Source organism: Rousettus aegyptiacus, unplaced genomic scaffold, assembly GCF_014176215.1.
Source record: "Rousettus aegyptiacus isolate mRouAeg1 unplaced genomic scaffold, mRouAeg1.p scaffold_m13_p_14, whole genome shotgun sequence".
NCBI lineage: Eukaryota > Metazoa > Chordata > Mammalia > Chiroptera > Pteropodidae > Rousettus > Rousettus aegyptiacus.
Genome location: NW_023416289.1, coordinates 30,805,007 through 30,824,635, shown reverse-complemented (window position 1 = coordinate 30,824,635; position 19,629 = coordinate 30,805,007). Strand labels below are relative to the sequence as shown.

The following is a 19,629-nucleotide window of genomic DNA, read 5'->3' as shown; positions in this document are numbered from 1 at the left end:
ATTCTTAATCAAAACTTATTTTGACTATGTAACTGTTCCTTTAAAAATTTTTTGATGTTCTTAATGGTTCTTATTCATTTGTTCATTCAGGAAGGCTAGACACTTAATTCCAACACTTTTCATTCACTATTTACAAATTTCAAGTCTCAAACTCTCAAATATAGTAACGCCTCAAATATAGTTTAAACATACCTCAGCAGTACGTTAGCTAAAGCACTAAAACAATATTTCCCATCACTTTTTTGCTACTACTCGTACTCAACTCATTAAATGTTGTAACTTCCTCCTGGGCTGGGTCCCACAGGACTAAAACATCTAAAAGGTTATACCAAACAACTCCCTTCAGAGTTAAATTTATGATTTAAATTTACGAGCCAAGATTTCAGAATCTAGAAGCAGCACAATATAAGATGACATTTGCTTTAAAGTTAAACCCAGAATGTTTCTACCGAAATGTTTTAACTTTGTAAAACCATCTCAACTGGATTTTACTCATCAGAAGTCATTTCTCTTACAAACATGTTTATCATTGTTGAAATATTATTAACAGTACGCCCTGCTTATTTTGGGAATTCTTTTCAATGGAAGTATCACTCTATAGAGATTTTTTGGATGGGGTAATATTTGTTAGATAATTTAATGAATCTCAATGCCACTGAAAAGCAGATTATATATGAAACCAAAGCTACAAATTTTCTTAAATGAAAGTACTATCTGCAGGAAGAAAAACAGCTTACCTGCTGTCAGAACCTATGCCTTGGAAAGATTGGATGTTAGATATTAAAGTTGGTGCAGCTTAATCAGTGGGCTTTAACTCCCATGATGTTACTGGATGCTATTTTCTTCTTACTAAGACTGCTCAAGCAGCTTCTATTTCTGCTAAGGCCATTTTTCTACCTAAGTGTCGTAATTACAAAGGATATATTCATGCCGCTATACATTTAAAAGCTTTGGGCAGGAAAGGAAAAATGCAAAATGAAGATCTTCTGTCATTCAACTGCAGTACTAACACCACTTTCCCCACATTGTTTTATTTTACATAACAAGTTTATTTTTCTAAAGGCATATAGACAATAAACATTCAATCAAATCTTAACTTCTGCCAAGTATTATCTCTCCTAGAACTGTTCCATTAAGTTCCAGTGTTTAAGCATCTTAAATTCAATAATCATCATCTTCATCAGAATCCATTACTTTTCTTCTGTTGAACTGGGGGGGGGGGGAAATTAAACAAGTGTCATTATGTGTTTAATAAAGCATAACTTAGATTTTCTGAGAAATATTTCTACCCACTACAGCAAGACATTTTTCTGTCTTTAAAACAACTTAGTATTTTACATCTAAGGGGATGGAGGAACGAAAACAGAAGAACCTTAAAAATTAGACCCTCAATCCATGCAGCCTTTCTCCCCAAACTTCCACGTGTTACAAAATGGAAATGTATACGGGCTAAGACAGGTTTTGATACAACAGATTTAATATTCAACACATCATTTAAAATAGCCATCTTTTTTCTTTTACCATGTATACTTGGGGAAACTTACTTTAACTGTGGTTTTCTTTTCTGTTTGTTGGCTTACTTTTTCAAGGATTTCTATTAAACCTTGTTCTGTTACCTAGGATAGCCAGAAAGAAGAACAGTACTTTTTTTAAACAAAGAATATACCTCAGCAGATTGAAACATTTTCATCTTTCTAGTGTGTGGGGGTAGAGACCAAGGAAGGAAGGAGAGCTGGGGCAGTAGGTTGAAACCACCAGTTATAACTGCAGGCAAACTTCCTTTCACTGTGCTTCACTTTACTACGCTCCACAGGTATTGCATTTTTTTTTTCTTTTTTTTTATGAGGGCAAACTGAAGACCCTCCACCAGCAAAAAGATTACAACTCGTTTTATTGTAGCTGTCTGGAACCGAATCCACAATATCTCCAAGGTATGCCTATATTGGTTTAAATTTCAAATAAAATTTATTCTGCTAGTCCTCACTGGTGGGGAGGGGTATCCATCAATTAGCTTCCTCAGAAAACTCCAAAGTTAATAGGCATTTAAGAACACGTTTATCACCAGTAACAAAGACAACCACCTACACTAACTACTCTGTTAAATGTCAGGGATAGACACATCACCTCTGCCCCTGAGAAGCTTATGCAGGAAATAAGTCACTCAAAAGAGATGAACCAGTCATTGTCTCTTCCACACACAGTCTTCGTGTAAGGAGTTCAGGGCAGAATTGATCCGTGCAGGCTGTGGTGGCAGCAGGCTTGCCAGAATATACCCCATGGCATTACGGCAATGCACATAATAACCAGGAATTTTAGCACTGCCTCATTTGCAAAATAAGCTTAACATCTACCTACAGTGGTAGTATTTTAATTAGTATTATTGAGAAACCTTGTTTCAGTGTAGGAGCAATTTAAGCCAGCTGATCCTAACAGTCACACAGACACCAAGGCTGCACAGCAATGTCAGGAAAGAAGCAGGATTTTAGGGAAGGCAATTAATTATCTTTTAAGATTTATGATAGATACAACTATTCTCTCCTTTAAAAATTGCTTCTTTGAAATAGTCAACAAGAATTCTGCAACCAGAAGATATAAGTTACCTTTTGAAGATGTGTTTTGATAAAGTAGGTAGCAATAGGTAAAACTGCCTCAAGGCAGTCTAAGCTTACCTTCCCACTTAGTTGTCCATATCTTGCCATCTGTATGAGGTAATTCTCTACTGCTTTAGTTTTTTCAGGCTTAACAAGTGCTAAGTTACTTACTAAAAAATAAAAATAAAAAAGTAAACATACAAAAAGGCACAAAAACTAAATGTACTTATATTATACCTTAAAACTAAGAACCAACATTTCCAAAGCACTTCATGGACTTATTTATGACTGGAGACTAGCAAAGAAGGTATGGCCGAAGGTATTGTTAAAAATGGAGAAACTAAAGTTCAGCCATGTCAATCTCAGTCAAGGCCACACAGAAGTGGTGGCAAAGCCAAGATTAAACTTGAGTCCTCAGGTTCTAAGCCCCATCGCTTTTTAAAAAAATGAACGCTTGCCCTCTGGAAAACAAGTTATACATTACTACACATAAAATTGTAGCGATAAATCCAAGACTGCCTCTTCTAAGCTGGGCTTCAAGTTACAATACAGAAGATACTAGTTCATTCCAATAGGCTTTTTTTCTGCATGGTTTTCTTATTAAAAATTATGAACTAAAACAATGCAATACATCCCCATGCCTCCATCACCCACATCAACTACCAGCAACATTTTTGGATTTACTTACGAGTTGTTTTCTAAGTTTTACCTAATAAAGCACTTGGAGATCATCTCCCTAGTAGGTGACAACCGAGCTGCTTTTAATATAAGTACATTTCTTTAGGTTTATAAACTTCACATTTCTCATAAATATCTGTATCTTATGTGGTTTTAGGTTAAACAAATATTTAATCTAGAGTATTAACATCACATATATCTCCTTATTCAATTAACCCAAGCCAATCTTATGAAGATAACTTAAAGGTAACTTGAAGATGCTTACACCGGGCCCGGGCTGACTGATCCAGAACTTGGGCTAAGATACTGTTTCTCATTTCTGCTTCCCTACAACAAAAACAGGTCAAGCAAAATTAGAACTAAACTGTCAGCATTCCTACTGAACATACAAAAATGTAACTCACTCAATACATTTTCCAGGATGGAAGCCCACTGCATGCATAGACTGCACTATAGTAGGTTCTGTCTGGATGGTAGCAGCTACTGTTATAGAAGAGACCACTCTTGTCTTCAAAAGCCAGCTTTATATTGTCTAGGTATAAACCTACCAGGTTGAAAGGTAAAACTTTACATATTCAAAATTCAGGGTAGTTTCAGTTCAACTACCATTACCAACGTTTATTTGGTTATCTAGTGTGGGAGAGTACAAGAAATTTGTAGAAAGATTTCTGGCAATGAAAGACCAAATGATTAATCCATGTAATTATCTTAGGACATGAAGCCAAGACCTAAGTAGGCTATGTTACAGAAACATAGCTATTTGTGGCCAAGCTAGACCCAGATCCCATGTTTCAAGACTCTCAGTTCTATTTTTTGGGTGGGAGAGGGAGTGAAATTATAACTCTGCAATTATCTTTGAATCTTCCTACCTATACAAGTAGGAACTAATTCATGCTCCAAGGACAGGTGTTTCAAACTTTTAAGTAGCAGGAATGTTTTTAAAGGGAAGTCCTTCAAGGAACTTAATATACAACACAGACAAAAGCAGAGATTTTTTTGGCTGAACTGGGGGGAACCTGAGGGTGGCTGTGCTCACTAACTGTCCCTACACAGTTCATGGAACATTTGCAAAGCTATACCTTATCGTGCCTGAGTACTTCAACCCTGCCATAAACTACTGTTACTGTGTTTCACTGAATTTAAAATGCTATTAATTGTAAGATACACCATAGTGTTATGTACCTTTAAGAACAAAAAAACACCCTAGATGAGAAGTCTAATAAGAGATCCCCCACTCAAAGCTGAGGCATCAAAAAGCAGCATCCACAGTACAAGATAAACAAGAAATGATTACCATGCAAAAAGGGACAGCAAGTAAGGGTGCATGCATCAAACTTTGCCCTAAGCAGAGGAAAAAAAAAATTCCTCTGAGAATTTGAACTTCAAGTTTTAGTCATATAGGTTTGCTGTCTGAATTCACACTACCAAGGTGGAGGGAGGCAGAGAACCTCGAGCAGAGAATTTAAGACATCTCAGATTGAGAATGTACCCAAGCGAAGGCAGAAGCAAAAATAAATCCTCTCTGAATGAATCTAGGACAACAGTGATCAATTACGAGACCCATACCAATTTCAGATATGTTAATACATGAAAAAATGTACACCTCAGCAATGAAATTTGTGGGTTTTTTTCCTTAGCACTATCCCAAGTGCTTACCACTTGTCTTCTGCTACTAAAATAAGCCAAATAAGGACAGAAACTTTCTCTGCCTTGCCTATTTCTATATACCCAGCATAGTGTCTGACCTAAATCAAGTGCTCAATAAATATTTGCTGTGTAAGTTAAAAGGCAGCATGATGGAGGGAGGGGAAAATGGAGAGTTGTTCAATAAGTATAGAGTTTGTCTGCAAGATGAAAAAGTTGTTGCACAATAAGTATGTAGTTAACATGACTGTACACTTAAAAACGGTTATTACAGTAACTTTTATGTATTTTTATCACAATTAGGAAAAAAGGTAGCATGATGGGGTAACTAAGTACTCATTCAATAAATATGCCATGTGTGATGTGTTCTGCCCTGTGCTGGGATAAAATAAAAAGACCCACGCAACCCTCACAACACCTCTATGAGGTAAACCTATTGTTATGCTCTTTTTAAGGTAATCCTAGTTTATCAGAAAAACATCAACCAATAATTGTATTAACAAGGTAATAAGTGCTGTAGGGTTCCACACATTTAACAACTTGATAACAAAGATACCCTGATAGTTTATTTAAAAAATCAGTATGTCAAGAAAAACTTTAAGATTCACAAAATTTGATGAAATTATCCTTCAAAAAGTTCAAATCTCCAGCCCATACCTGTGCTTTGCTTCCTGTTGTGCTGCATCGCCAGGATCCTGAAAAATAATTTTATCTTAAAGTTGAGTAACTTTATAGAGAAAATAGGAACTATTCTATTTCTGATACCTAATCAGCTACTGCAGTGGTAGAGATCAAATTATTATCAAATTATTAAAGGCGGGATCTCCCAGAAGTCAATGGGAGTTTCCACTTACTACAATGTTTTGATAAGCTTCTAAAGTCATAATCTAATAGAATGTTTTAGAATACAAACAACCATTAGGTAGGAGAGTCTCTGTACAATGAAACCGTATTTTACGAGGTAAGAATAATTTCTGGGGGGAAAAAACGTGCTGCTGTATTGGGGATGCTGATGATTTAAATGGCGCTTCCTTGGACACGGTCGCGCTCCAATCCTTGTACGGTCCTCTCCCACTCTTAACAATATAGTCATTACTTGACTATGGGGTTTAGTGTTTAGTGTTGGCTCCTCCCGAGACTGTCAACTCTGGCACAAGAGATTGGATATTCCCCGCTGTATCCTCAGCACCCAGCACTCTACATCCCTCGACAAATGTTTGGCAACTACTTGAGGCGGACCTGAATTCTAGAAAATAATTCAGCTCGAACAGTAGCGCCGAAGCAGGCTAGATCCCAAAACTAAAGATACGGAGACCCGAGGACCTGAACATTCCGCTCTGCACGGACGCCGGACCGGACGAGGCCAACTTCTGAGGAGAGCCGACCTGCTGCCCCGGAGAGGCCCGGAACCCGACCCGCCCGGGGCAGCACGTGGTCGGCGTGCTGCCTGAGCCCCCACGCGATGGAGAGAGGCCCAGGACAGCCTCGGAGCCGGAAGCAGCGGCGGGGGTCCTCGGGCAGGGGCCTGAGCACCGGCCGCGACGCCTACAGCCTCCTCCTGGAGCCGCGCCCTCCACCTCGGGCGAGGGCGGCGCCCCGCAAAGGATGGGCCTGGCAGGCGTGCTCACCCCGTGCTTCGCCTGCAGCTCCGCCAGCCTCTGCTTCCGCAGCGCCTCCAGCTCCTCCTCCGCCATGCTGCGGGGTCCGAGTTGAGTGAGAAACCGCGACCGCACTCTAGTCCACACAGCCAGTTGCCTCCCGCTGCCCGGCGGCGCGAACGCGGCCCTCCCCACTGCGCAGGCGCTCGTAGCACCCAGGCGTCACCAATCCAACCCGGAGCCGCGCCGCCCGACGCAGTCAGGGCGCCGGAAGAGGCCGGATTCCGCGATCGCAGGCAGTGGGGGCGGGACGGTGGGCAGAGCGGGTGGGCGGAGCCTTCTCCAGCGGTGCCCCACCACCTCGTCCTGAATCGCTCTGCACTAGCCGGCATCACCTGATCTAGAACGAATTTGCGGTGGGAAAAGAGAAATCTTGAAGGAGGCCGTCATCAAAAAATATAAAAACAGGTAGAACTTGTTAGTTGGCCTGTTATGTGTAGGCTCATGTTATCTCCATTTATAGGTGAGGATCCTGGGGCGTAGGGAGGCTAAGTGGAGTGATGAAAATTCTAAAACTGGGTTGTGGTGAAGTTTGCACAACTCATTTGCTGAAAAGACATTATTGTACACTTAAAAGACATTAAATTGTACACTAGGTTAAAGGGAGGCCAGAGGCGGAGATAGAAGAGACTTCTTAATGGTCACCCGGCCATTAAGAAGCCAAGTTAAAGCAGACTTGGAGGGTGAAACTCGGGCACAGACTGGGCCTTTCCTCCGAGGCTGTGGGTGTAGTGTAAACTTCTGGACACCCTTTTCTTCCGAGGCTGTAGGGTGGGCATATGCGGCTGCTTGAACTCCCTGGCAGGAAGCTCAAGTCTTTGGAGTAGGGGCATTGGTGTGTATATGAAGCTCCCTAATCCTGTTAATCATGCAGATTATACACCTGCTGTTTTTTGTTCGGTCAAAATATAAATTTTTCCATTTTAACTATTTTTAATATACAGTTTAATAGTGTTATATTCACGTGTTGTGTAACAAATTTCTATAACTCTTTTTATCTAGTGAAACTGAGACTCTATACTCAGCCTGCTTCGGCGCTACTGTTAAATAACAACTCCCCAAGCTCCTCTCTCCTAATTCCTTGGAAACCACAATTCTATTTCCAGCTCTAATGAATTTGACTACTCTAACGAACCCTCATAAGTGGAATAATATAGTATTTGTCTTTTTGTGACGGGCCTATCTCACCATAGTATCCTTAAGGTCCATTCATGTTGCAGCATGTGTTAGAATTTCCTTCCTTTTTCAGGATGAAAAATATTCCATTACATGCATATACCACATTTTGTTTATCCATCAATGGACACGTGGAATATTTCCACTTTAGGCTATTGTTAATAATGCTGCTGTGAACATTAGTGTATAAATATCTTTCAATTCTTGTGTATGGTGGATTCCTTTTGAAGTCAACATTCTTAAACATTAATGATGCCTTCAATATGTAAATAGACAAGATTGGGGTAGGAGAGAGTATAAAAATGGTAGTCTGGAGTCTTGACTCCTAATTCAGGGTATCACAGCTTAGACCGTTTGTGAAATGGGTGGCTCATGTGACTTCCACTCACAAACAGCAGCCTTGGGTTAGGAGGATGCAGACGTACCTGGGCTGGTGCCTGGGTTCACTCATGAAGAGAGAAAACAAGAATCATGGTAAGACAGAATCAGCAGAGACAGGTATTCTCATATCATTCCTTAAATCAAAATATACTCCCAATGGATCAAACATGTAAAGATTTAAAAAATCACAAAACTACAATAAATTCTTTACGTAGTTGTGACTATTTTAGAGCAGAAATTGAAGGACTCTCCATGAAACCATCTGGATTGGGCCTCTCTTTTAAATACATCCTTTTGACAGTTTTTAAATTTTTTCTAGGGTCATCAGCCTGTTCAGGTTTTCTGTTTCTCAAGATAATTTTAATTTCTAGAAAACCATTCATTACCTTCAGGGTTTCACATTTTAGAAATGTTTGGCTATCACACTTGTATATGTGGTTGTTTCTTTTTTAGGGATTGCTTGACTGTTGACTTGGTTTATTTTGGTTATTGGTTCTTTGTTTTTCTTGATATTTTCTAGCCATTTTAATATTTTACTTTTTTTCCCAAAATAAAACTTATCAGTATTCTTTCATAATTACTTTCCATCTTTATTTCTACTTCTTTCCTCATTGGTTTTGGCACTCTTGTTGAAAATAATCTGCCCATATATGCGAGTTTATTCCTGTGCTATTTTATTCCATTGTTCTACATCTTTTATCTTCATACCAGTACCACACTGTTGAATACTATAGCTTCGTAGTAAATTTTGAAATCAGGAAATGTGAGACCTCCAACTTTTTTCAATATTTTGGCTATTCAGGATCCCATGAGATTCCATATAATTTTAGAATGAATTTTTCCATTGCTTCAGAAAACATCATTGAGATTTTGACAGAGATTGTGTTGAATCTGTAGATTGCTTTTAGTAGTATTGTCATCGCAACATATGAATACAGGTTATCCTATTTGTGTCTTCTGTCAGCAACATTTTGAGGTTTTTGGTGTACAAGTCTTTTGCCTTCAAGTTTTAGTTTACTTCTATGTATTTTTTATGCTAATATGAATGGAATTTTCTGAATTTCCTTTTTGGGTTGTTCATAGTTAATGTATAGGACTAAAGCTGACTTGTGTGTTGACTTTGTATCTTGCAGCTTTGCTGAATTTATTAGCACCATTTTTTTAAATGAAATCTTTAGGCCTTTCTACATGCAAGATCATGCTGTTTGCAAACTGTACTTCCTTTTAAATTGATTTTTTTTTTTTTTTTTTTTTTTTTTTTTTTTTTGCCTACTGGCTCTGGCTAGGACTTTCAGTACTATGTTGAAGAGATAAGAGTGAAAGTAAGCATTCTTGATTTGTTCCTAATCTTAAAAGGAAACCTTTCAGTCTTTCACTATTGAGTATGATGTTCGCTGTGGGTCTTTCACATATCACCTTTATTATCTAGAGGTAGTTACCTTCTATTCCTAGTTTGTTCAGTGTTTTTATCATGAAAAGGTGTTAAATTTTGTCAAGTGCTTTTTCTGAATCGAGATGATGTGGCTTTTCCTCCCTTCTTTTTTTGATGTATTATTTAACTTTCACACATTCAAACTTCCTTGTACTCCAGGAATTCCACCCGTTCATGGCATATAATCCTTTAACTATGCATCAGACCCCTGCCAAGTGTATCTAGAGGAGATGGCTAGGTAAAGAATGCACTGATGGATTCTATTCAGCTGTAGAAAGGGATAAGGAATCACTACATGTACTTGGGTTAGTTTTCTATGCTACATAACCAATTACCACAAACATAGTTGGCTAAAACAACCTGCAGGCATGTGACTCAGCATGCAGGCTTCTCTGCTCAGGCGTCATAACACAGAGGTCCTGGTTGGTAGAATTCAGTTCCTTGCAGTTAAAGAACTGAAGTTGTGTCCTTGCTGCTTTGTGGCTCCCTCAAGGCCTGCAGCACCTCAGCCTTCAGGGAACCATGGGCTGCGCTCTTCTCATCAGTTTTGCCCACATTCATGGAGAAATCCCGGCATATCCTCCAGGGGCAGAAACCCAGGATCATCCTAGAATCCTGCTACCCCAGTGCCAGGGATTGGCTAGTAGACAAAGGTCCCCGCCATCCCCCACCCCCCATTGCCCTAGCAGTGCTGCCTTGGGGCTGACAATCAGACATACAGGTAGACCTAGGGAAGACACCCCCAACCCCCTTGAAGGAACCACATCTCTAAGTACGCACATTTTGTCTCAATGTTTTTCATTGTTCCCCAGATGCAAGGTCACAACCCATGGGATTCAACCAGAGGACTGAGCATGAAATAGAGGATTCTAAGGCTGATCAGCACTATCTACCCTCCAGGCCTCCAGCTTTGCCTTCATGCAGCCTTCCTCAACCTCACTGCTGCCCAATCCCTGTCATTTCCTGTACAGGGTCACATAACAAACTTGGGCCAGTCCTGGATGACATTAAATTAAACCTATAAATGCACCGAGAGCATTCCCACACAGTGTGCAGGATCAGGCCTTTATCCTGGATGGCTCCACCAGGTGGCTCACCTAGCTTACCTCTGAGGCCAGAATCTATCCCTGTTAACCAAACACTTGCTGCAACAAACCAAGGATGGAAAGGGAAAAGAGCCAGGAGAAGCGGCTTACTCAGCATGACACTGTAATACTACCATGGCTAAGCATGGGCAGAGAGCTTTTCACAGAAATGTAGACAAAGGGCCAAGTGTTAACAAGGTCCTAAAGCATGGGTCCCTCACCCATGGCCTTTCCTGAGAACTCAGTGGCACAACACTGGAAGGTAGATAGCGCGTGTAGAGGTGACCAAAAGTGGATGCCATGTCTACGGGAAGACAGGAACTTGGTGCTAGTGCAGTAGGGCCCTCTGCCTATACACACATCTGGAGGTCCCTGTGCTCCTGACCTGTGGAGACAACAGCAAGGGTAGAGAGCAGAGGTACCTGCTCTGGGGTAAGTTATTCTAACTCCTTACCAGGCGCCCAAGCACAAAACAAATGGAATAGGTCTATCATCAGGCCATCATCCAGAGGCAGCCCCTCCACATCTTTCCAAGTGCCAGGTACACAGCTGAGGTTCAAATTCTCACACCTCTACCTCAGTTGACCTTTATATAGGACACAATTTACACCAAAATCAGTACCTTAAACTATTCCTTTTAGATGTTTAGTAGCCCTCCAAATTCTAACAGCTGTTAAGTACAGGAATACACATCAGCCATGACATAAATTTGCACCTGCAGGGGGAGAGGGTCCACACAAAACATACATGCTCTACACAACACTATCTCCAAGGCTGCTTCTCTCACAGCAGGCCCCGCTGTGACAAGCGACAACACTGCCTTACCTGAACATCTAACTTGTAAAAACCCAGACTCTCAATTCAAAGAAATTCGGGCACCATGCTTCCATAAGGGACACAGACAAAACAGTGCTCACCAATGAGGAGACCATTTGGCTGGGGTCCATCCTCCCTGAGGCCAGAAGTGGAGGAGCCCTGGTTGAAACTTCCTGGCCAAGAAGGCACAGTGGTTTGAAGGGACAGAAGCCAGCTTTCTGCCCCAGAGCTCGCACCCTAGAAGGTTGGGTGAAAGGCTAAAGACAGGCCAGGAAGAATCTAGGTGTGACTCAAAGCAAGGCTGAGGTCCTAAGACGAGAGATGCTAAAATAACTAGAAAATAATTCTGGTTAAAAAAATGCAGCTCTACTCATAAATTAGGATTTGTAACCTCTCCACAAAATGCTGTTAATCAACTATCCAGAAAGGAGGATACAATCCAGTCTCTGGGCTGCTATGCAGAACGCCCTTCATCCCCTCCCAGCCCCTCAACGCAATTCTTATACAAATAAATGTCTCAGAGACTGCACTTTATCACAAACTGCCAACAGTACTTTATTTTTTCTTTTCAACATCCTGTTCTGCTGCTTCCTTGGCCCTTTTTGCCCGGATTCCAAAGAGCCGGGCATTGGCACGGGCCATACGAAGACTTGCAAATGCCTTGAAGTTCTTCTCCTCCTCTGTGATAACCCTGGCTTTCTCCTTCTTGTAGACCTAGAAGGAGCGAAACAGGTCAAAACCTTTGCCTGCAGTGAGGCCTGTGACGAGGCCCAAGACCCAAATGTCAGCAGAACCCGGAGAGGCGTTGCAGGGAGATCAAGTAATGCTGAAAGGCTACACAGAAGATACGAACGAAGAGAGCTAATAAAATCCTCCCTCTATTTAGAAACAGGTCCAAACTCAGAGCAGAGGCAGAATAAACTGCCTTGGACATGAGAAAGATGGGTGGGGTCCTGTTCCTGAAGACAATGCAAAATCTGAACAAAGGTGGGGAGGGGTTTGGGACTTACCTTCCCTCTCCCAGAGGACCCTCAAGGGCCCAGATACTTGATGAGCAGGTTACAGAATCACCAAATAGACCCTGAGGGTTGCCTGTGACCTGGGCTTTCCCAAATAGCAAGGAAGAAGAAAAAACCCAGCAGAGAGAGGAGTGACTGGTGAGGGTCCCCAAAGCTAACCCAAAAGTGAGGGCAAGACCTTCTCTGAAGGGGTCCATATGTTAAGAATGCAGGATGTTCTTGCCACCCTTTACTCCCTTCGAGGCAAACCCTGCCCCAGTATACATTCACTTGTGAACCCTCCCAACACCTCCACTTACATTCCGTATGGGCATGACTGGTCCTGTCAGCTGGGTAGCCAATTTGAGTTCTTCAGCCTGTTTGTTAATAAGGAAAAGTCACGTGGGCTCAGCTCATTTCCCTAAGGACACTAAGCTTATAACTCTCTAGGCCTGCCCCACACCCCTCAATGGGTGACTGTGTGCTTGGAAGGGACAGATGCTTGCCAACTGCAAGCACGTATCTGGTGGGCCTATGTGCATGTCACCAGATTCCTGTTCTAGCTCACAAAGACAGAGGCAGATGGAAAAGAGCACCTATGTATGAACCAGGGATGCAGGTAGAGCAAAATGTCAACCGGAGCACAGACCCACTCCCCAACCCAACTCCCAAGAACCCCACACTGATGGACACTCCCGATGTTGTTCTAAAGATTGTTTTGTATATTAAGCATTTAGGGGAACAAAATTTTTCAATGTAAAAAAGCTAACTCCTTGTCAAACAGCTTTTTACCACGACCACAAGAGAAAAAACATGTTTGAGGAGCATAACAGTAAATCTTGGCAGTTTTGACAATTTGTGTATTCTTAGGAACTTTCTTCCTGTTATCAATTTTCTATTGCCTATACCTGAAGACCAAGTTTTGAGAAGTAAAAGATTACAATATTTTCCTTCTCACCCCAGCTGGACAGAGACAGACTTTATTTACACCTAAACCAAGAGAAGCCACACTGGTGGGGTTGGGCAGCCTGAGACTGCCACAACCTTTACCATCCCCACCCCTTCACCACCAGGAGCTGAGAGCACTGTACTCACAGAGCTGTCTCCCTTCTTGGGGGCTGAGGGCTTCCTGGGGAAGAGGATTAGCTTGGAGCGATACTCCTTCAGGCGCTGCACGTTAGCCTGCAGGGATTCCGTGGACTTGTTCCGCCTCCTCGGATCTACCGAGATCCCAATAGTCCGGGCTACCTTCTTGTGGATGCCGGCCACCTGCCCCAAAGAGAGACACAAATGGAACCCCAAGGTGCCTCTAATCTCCATATCCTAATGAAAGCGCTCGGTCTTCAGATGGAAAAGGGTTCAAGTGTACTTTCATCAAGGCAAGTACAGCGATTCCGGAGAATGTCATCATTTGACCATGAGCCCAGGAAGCAAAACTTATGCGTGTCTGATAACGCGGTTTGTAAAATACTCACCCTTAACTCCTCCAAACTGAAGCCCCTGCCGGCTCGCACTTTGGTATGGTACCTAACGGTGGGGCACCTCACTATGGGCCGGATTGGTCCAGATGCAGGGCGCGGGGCGATGCGGCGCGCTTTTGCTTGCCGGGCCTTGCGTCTGAGCAAACAGAAGCCAAGTGGTAGTTACTGCACCCCAAGGCCGACGTCTCCACTCCGGCGAGTCATCTACTGCCTTATGCCACAGCGAGAGGGCGGACATCGCGGTCAGCGCGCCCCCACCCCCAATCACATTACAATGTCGGCTCCGTGGAGCTGAAAGTGCTGTACGGTTATCACATGGAAAAGGGTTTAAGTGAACTTGCATCCTGGACACTGTTGCCACCTGGCCGTGCTCTCCACGCGCCCCTCACCTGCGGATCTTCCGCGCCGGCTGGTTAAACCACGTGGCTACACGCCGCTGCCAGTCCTTGTGGAAGTGGGGCTTCAGGATCATGCCATTTCGGCTGGGCGCCATGGCTGCTCCCTACGGGCCTAAAGGGGAAAGCGGGTCAGGGCCGGGCATCAGCGCGGATGCCGCGCCCCCCGCCCGCCCAGCAAGCCCGTCTTTAGCCCAACGTCGTCTGCGGCGTGGGCTCTACGCCGATGGAGGTGGATGGAACCCGATGGCACTCGATTGCCTCAACCCGCGCCGAACTCCGGCATACCCACCTCCTCCCTGGGAGAATGGCCGCGGTAAAGGAAATGGTGCCGCAAAGCACACTGGGATGGCAGTGGACCCAGCCAATCAGAATCACCGGAGCGTTGTGACCAATCAGAGCCGGGAAGCACGGATGTGACGTGCCTCACGCTCCCAGTTGCCCTAGCGGCCCCTAGCAGTGCGTGGTACTGCACGCCGAGCTGCGTGAACCCTGATGAAGAGCGCCTCAGGCTGGGGACAGCTGTGGCAGGGTGGTTTGGGCGAATTCCTGGGTGTGCCGGGTCCTACGTTTCTCCAACATCTAAAGCCTCGTCCTCCACGTCCCAATTTTTGTTCCCACCCATCCATTTGGAATACTTACGTTTTTTATTTTTTTAGACCACTCAGTGGTTCCGGGCATCCGGTACTTCGCATGCACTTTCACATGGAATTGCACAACCGCTCTGCTTGCCGGAGGGATCGGGTAACTTCGAGGTCGGTGTGGCCCTGAGAATCCATGTGGCCGACTGCAGGCGTCGCACTTCCCGCTGTGCAAACTGCCTCCTTCATTGAGACGAGCATCATAAACATAAAGTAACGAGGCATACATCCACAGTTTGTGCCCTGCGCGTCTCCTATTCTCCAGGACGAGTCGGAACTCACCAATACCCTACTATCTGTTAGCCTTTATATCCCAGTAACCCTTTCTTTACCACCCTCACACTAATCACCAAGCTTCCTCCCTGCAAAACAGTATTTTAAGAATTTCATGACACCAAACGAGAAATTCGGAGGACTGTGTCCTGCACTGAGAAAACAAGTTACTGATAAAGTTTTCTGCCCTATTGAGACACCCATGGGTGTTAGAAAAATCAGGTTGGGACTCACTGAAGAATTACGAGGTTATGATCAGGGAGAAGGAACATTTGTAACAGATAAGACACACAGCTTTTCGGACAAAAGCACTAAGCTTTCAGGGGAAGTTCAACCCTATCATTTAATAGATATGTGTTCAATTATGAAATGAGGGCAATAGCAACCCTGCTTTTCTGACAAGTTTCTCAGACCCCTTTCAGTGATCCCACCATGGACTAAAATAAAATATCTTGCTCTAATCTCAAATACATTCCTGTCCCCCTCCCCAGTTTCTCTTTCTGGACAGATCCACAGACTCACGCAGCTTCATTTGCTCTCTCACCACTTGAGCTCCAGCTACTGGTGGTAGATGCTGTGCTGGGTCACTGGATGGAGGACTGAAATTAGAGACACTGCTCTGAATCTAGTTAGTGGTAAGAAGTACAGTTGTAATTTGAGGACCTTGCTCTTCAGCACACAACCAAGCCATAGACAATTTTTCGTGCTTGAATACTCAATATCTTACTTCCTTTGAAAAGTATGCAGACTAGTGAGGCAAAAAAAAAAAAGTTCCAGTATGAAAATTTTGCTGAAAATATGTTCAGCTTTTCCGTTGGGAAAGACTAATGGGAGAGCTTAAAGTGAACTGTTATAAACTGACGTGAGGGAGTCCCGATACAAAGACTTGTCTGCCTCAAGGTTTTTTTGTTTTTTCTTTTTCTTCGTAAGAGTTTATTTGAGCCAAACTGATGACATAATGCCAGAGAGCAAGGTCTCAAATGCTCTTGGCTCAAGGGTTTTAAAAATCTTTAGCTGTAAGGACAATCTCTGTCCATTGGCACAAAAACTCCGATCACAGCTCTGCTTAAGGGCTCTTGTCCTGGGCTTAAGCCTGAAAGTGCTAGCTAATGCCTCTGGAAGCAGCAATCAACTAAGAGGCCAGGGATTCCTATATAAGTGCCTTTGGATGTGTATATTAGGCTCTGCACACGTTTTTAGATTTTCCTTCCTATACTGAGCCCCAATTACTCATAGCAGTGCCTCATTATGTACCAGCACCTGACTGGCTTCCTCCATTTGTTCCTTTGAGAGTCAGCCTCAAAGAAATCTAACCTAAAACAGTCAAAAACAGTTTCTGGATCCCTTCGGACACATAGTCTTGATTTTTAGATTTATCATCATAGCAGTAAAGTGATTATATAGGTTTTTTTGGGGGGGGGGAAAGTCATGTTCCTATAGCACTTTGCGAAAAATAGCATGTTAATTTTGTCAATGCTGGCTGATGGTTAAATTAGGACAAGCAGTAGCCTGGTAACAAGGACAGGATAATGTGCTTCATCACAGAACTCATAACTATCCAGCCTCTCAGCTTTCCAAAATCATGGCTCATGCATAAATCAGAAATAGGTTAACTCAAAGATTTCTGTAATATGAGAAACACACTAGTGAAATTCATAACTAGAAGTACAATATCAATCAGATGTTTTGTTTCAAAGTAGCTAAGAGATTAGATCTTAAAAATCACAAGGAAAAAAAAAATCTTTGTGTGATACAGTCATTACAATATAATGAACCTGATATAATGTATGTCAGTTATACCTCAATACTTTTAAAAAGCAAAATGAAACAATTTATGAGGATAGAACAGAATTAAGAACAATAGTATTATGATTTAAGAACTATGAGGTTTTAATTCTTTAATGATCTTCTGAGGCTCTTTGTGTTAAATATACATGCTTACTTAAGAAACATGTTTATCTCAGTGAGGTGATTTCACACATGTAACTCAGACAGAGACAGTTCCAGAAGCTAGTCAGGCCATACTGTATCAAGAGGGCAGAGAGTCAGGCTTTTGGTCCCAGTGTTAAGTGCATAGGTTGCCTGGTTTGGTGTGGTTGCTGCAGGGACCCCGTGCTGTTGTTGAATCCTCTTCACCTCTATGACCCTCTTAAAGGAGGCGTGAGCTTCATCCATGCAGGAAATAGCAGAGGAGGTATAACTCTTCTTGAGTGCCATGTGTCTCATGACAGGGAGATGACATAATTTATGACCAATTAGAGGGCCAGTCTGCAAACAACTATCAATTAACACAAAGAAAACCCCCCTGAGGGGCCATGAGCCAATTCACACTAGTGAGTGCTGGGAAGCCAGCTGTACCTTCCCCCACTATAGCAAGGCAGCCCCTTTCATGCCGTTTACATTCCTGGCTAAGCATCTGGCACTCAGCAAATGATTTTCCAAAGAATAAACACACATGGGCCATTTTAATGGGTAAAGTACAAGGGGGATGAGCTTGGCCATATCCACCACTAGAGATTATGAAGGATACTGATCTCAGGCAAAGACCAGAACCCTCCTACCTATATGCCTATCTAAGGCAATGAATTTGAGGAACTGGGGCAAAGGCAAAAGTGTCTTCACAAAATGCCAGAGCTGCCCACCTTCAGGTGTGTAACCATCTCTGCACCCGCCCACCCATGCATGTATCAGCTCAGCAAGCATTTCCTCAGGACACTTGAGTATGGGGGCAGTGAAAAACCAACCATTCTGTTAGGAAGTATCCATAATCCATGGCTCCAAATTCCACCACACAGGGAAAGTAGAAGAGATGAAAGCCGCAGGTGGGAGCACCTGAGTACATGTAGCACATCCCCTGGGACAGGGAGCCACATGCACTTGGCCTGTCTTGCAGTGATGGTGTGTCCTGGGCCCTTTATCCTATATTCCTACAAAAGGGGCTCTTCGATTGGTTATCGCATAGCTGAAATTATAACCTGTACACAATCCTGTGATCCAAGACAAACCCAACAGCTCTTCTGGCTTAGAACTGGCCACGTGGTACAAAGATGGATTCTCCATCCTAAGGTATCACAATAGTCCTCAGGTGTCCCTCACAGTACCACCAAACCAGTGAGATGTTTTCATGCATATCCATCCAAATGGCAGTAGGTGGCGGTGTTTTAATCCTCTAAAGACTGGTGCCTGTCCCCATCTCTGTAAACCCATTGATGAGTGAGAACATAGGCTCAGAGGATCCTTTCATCGGGATCCTGTTAGCATACTGATGAAGTCACAGGAACTGGGAAGAGCCCGTGCACAAGCCCCAGCATGAACAGGTTGTGCAGAGCCTGACTGCTGCGCTGCCCCTTGATCCACCCAGCATCCACAAAATGACAGTGTCATAAACCTGTGAACTCCTCCATGCACATCTTTAAGAAACAATGATAATCCACCCCTTGGGGAAAAACAATATAAACATAAAACTAAATCATCTCTGCAAAGACTTTACTAATCGCGGAGAGAGAAACCAACATCTCAGAGGCCCTTCATCAGGGCCTTTAAGGGCCCAGAGGAGGTCCAAGTCTCAGGTGAAAAGGAACTTGGGGGACAGCTAACTAAAGAGTTCACTTCCGGGGTCTCCACGGGCACCATTAACAAGGTTCAGCTATTTGGGCTAAGACGGCTCTTCCCCTCGAACGGGGGGCTGCTGAGGTGCCTCCTCCTCTCCAGTGTCTTGCCTCTCCCTCTCAGCGTCACTCCACCTCAGGGGTGCGATCATCTTCTTGGGCCCATGGGGCGGTGGGCCGATGAGGGCCTCGATGTCCTCATAGTTTATCACTTCCTTTTCCAGTAGGGCATTCGCCAGCTAGGAGGAACAAAGGGCAGTGTGTGAGTCCTGAAGGACAAGCACATAGACAAGAGCCTTTTGAGAGCAGAGCACTAAGAAGGAGGGGGCCCTCAGCCTCCCAGGAAGGGGCATCTGTGAGCGGGACACCCCTGAACAGGCCACTTTCCCAGGGAAGCAGCACATGCAGGCAGCTCAAGCAAAGAATCACTCCCTGTCTCAACCTTGGGGGATGATTTCCCAGCTGCAGCCTCATTAATTTTCTGCTTCCCTTCCAAATCTTTGCTAATTTTGGGCATGTTCAGTTTCCTTCACCAGACAAGGTATGTCTCTCTCTATGGGGATGAGGGACTAAAATACAGAACCTCCTCTCTGGAATTTAGGGAGAGGGATGCTAGTGCTAAGAGCTAGGGGACCTCACAGTTTCAGAAGAGAACTTCTGCCTTTCTAGATATGGTCGTGGAAAACACTCTGAATGAACCTTGAGTGTTCTGCATCAGCTGTCCATCACCATTCAGTCCCCACTACAAGGAAACACTGCCATAGCCACTTGG

General features: G+C 43.5%; 3 protein-coding genes, 1 long non-coding RNA gene and 1 other non-coding gene across 7 annotated transcripts in view; 1 reads left to right on the top strand and 4 right to left on the bottom strand.

Moving 5' to 3' along the window:
* Window positions 1–1,015: 1,015 nt before the first annotated feature.
* PDCD5 (programmed cell death 5) lies at window positions 1,016–6,719 on the bottom strand. Its single transcript, XM_036231570.1, has 6 exons — window positions 6,542–6,719; window positions 5,571–5,608; window positions 3,535–3,596; window positions 2,670–2,761; window positions 1,545–1,616; window positions 1,016–1,209 (listed from the first exon to the last, which is right to left on the bottom strand). Exons 1-6 carry the CDS (start codon window positions 6,605–6,607, stop codon window positions 1,162–1,164), a joined length of 378 nt encoding a protein of 125 aa, XP_036087463.1. The 5' UTR covers window positions 6,608–6,719; the 3' UTR covers window positions 1,016–1,161.
* Window positions 6,720–11,991: 5,272 nt separating this feature from the next.
* On the bottom strand, window positions 11,992–14,716 carry RPL13 (ribosomal protein L13). The gene is made up of 6 exons (XM_036231559.1): window positions 14,628–14,716; window positions 14,330–14,450; window positions 13,935–14,076; window positions 13,555–13,728; window positions 12,780–12,836; window positions 11,992–12,175 (listed from the first exon to the last, which is right to left on the bottom strand). The coding sequence occupies exons 2-6, from the start codon at window positions 14,431–14,433 to the stop codon at window positions 12,017–12,019; spliced, it is 636 nt and encodes a 211-aa protein (XP_036087452.1). The 5' UTR covers window positions 14,434–14,450; window positions 14,628–14,716; the 3' UTR covers window positions 11,992–12,016.
* LOC118611546 lies at window positions 13,785–13,869 on the bottom strand. Its single transcript, XR_004954505.1, has one exon. It is a non-coding gene; the product is annotated as a small nucleolar RNA MBII-202 (small nucleolar RNA).
* Window positions 14,717–14,750: 34 nt separating the features above from the next.
* On the top strand, window positions 14,751–16,059 carry LOC118611362. Its single transcript, XR_004954264.1, has 2 exons — window positions 14,751–14,867; window positions 14,995–16,059. It is a non-coding gene; the product is annotated as an uncharacterized LOC118611362 (long non-coding RNA).
* A 1,056-nt stretch (window positions 16,060–17,115) lies between these two features.
* Window positions 17,116–19,629, bottom strand: part of SPG7 (SPG7 matrix AAA peptidase subunit, paraplegin) — a 29,407-nt gene continuing 26,893 nt past the window's right edge. For 2 of the 3 annotated variants that reach the window (XM_036231556.1, XM_036231558.1), the window contains exon 17: window positions 17,116–19,096. In XM_036231556.1, the coding sequence (XP_036087449.1) occupies window positions 18,905–19,096 (192 nt within the window). In that variant the 3' untranslated portion in view covers window positions 17,116–18,904. The remainder of the gene's footprint in view (window positions 19,097–19,629) is intronic. The other variant, XM_036231557.1, reaches the window with a different exon arrangement.

Coding starts and splice junctions, on each gene's coding strand:
- PDCD5 (XM_036231570.1), bottom strand. CDS start 6,607: ATGGCGGAGGAGGAGCTGGAGGCGCTGCGGAAGCAGAGGCTGGCGGAG. Junction 2,762..3,534: donor TCAGTCAGCCCGGGCCCGGT/GTAAGCATCTTC, acceptor TTTATTTTTTAG/TAAGTAACTTAGCACTTGTT. Junction 1,210..1,544: donor AAAAGAAAACCACAGTTAAA/GTAAGTTTCCCC, acceptor CCCCCCCCCCAG/TTCAACAGAAGAAAAGTAAT.
- RPL13 (XM_036231559.1), bottom strand. CDS start 14,433: ATGGCGCCCAGCCGAAATGGCATGATCCTGAAGCCCCACTTCCACAAG. Junction 14,077..14,329: donor CCGGCGCGGAAGATCCGCAG/GTGAGGGGCGCG, acceptor CTGTTTGCTCAG/ACGCAAGGCCCGGCAAGCAA. Junction 12,837..13,554: donor CCAAGAAGGGAGACAGCTCT/GTGAGTACAGTG, acceptor ATTAACAAACAG/GCTGAAGAACTCAAATTGGC.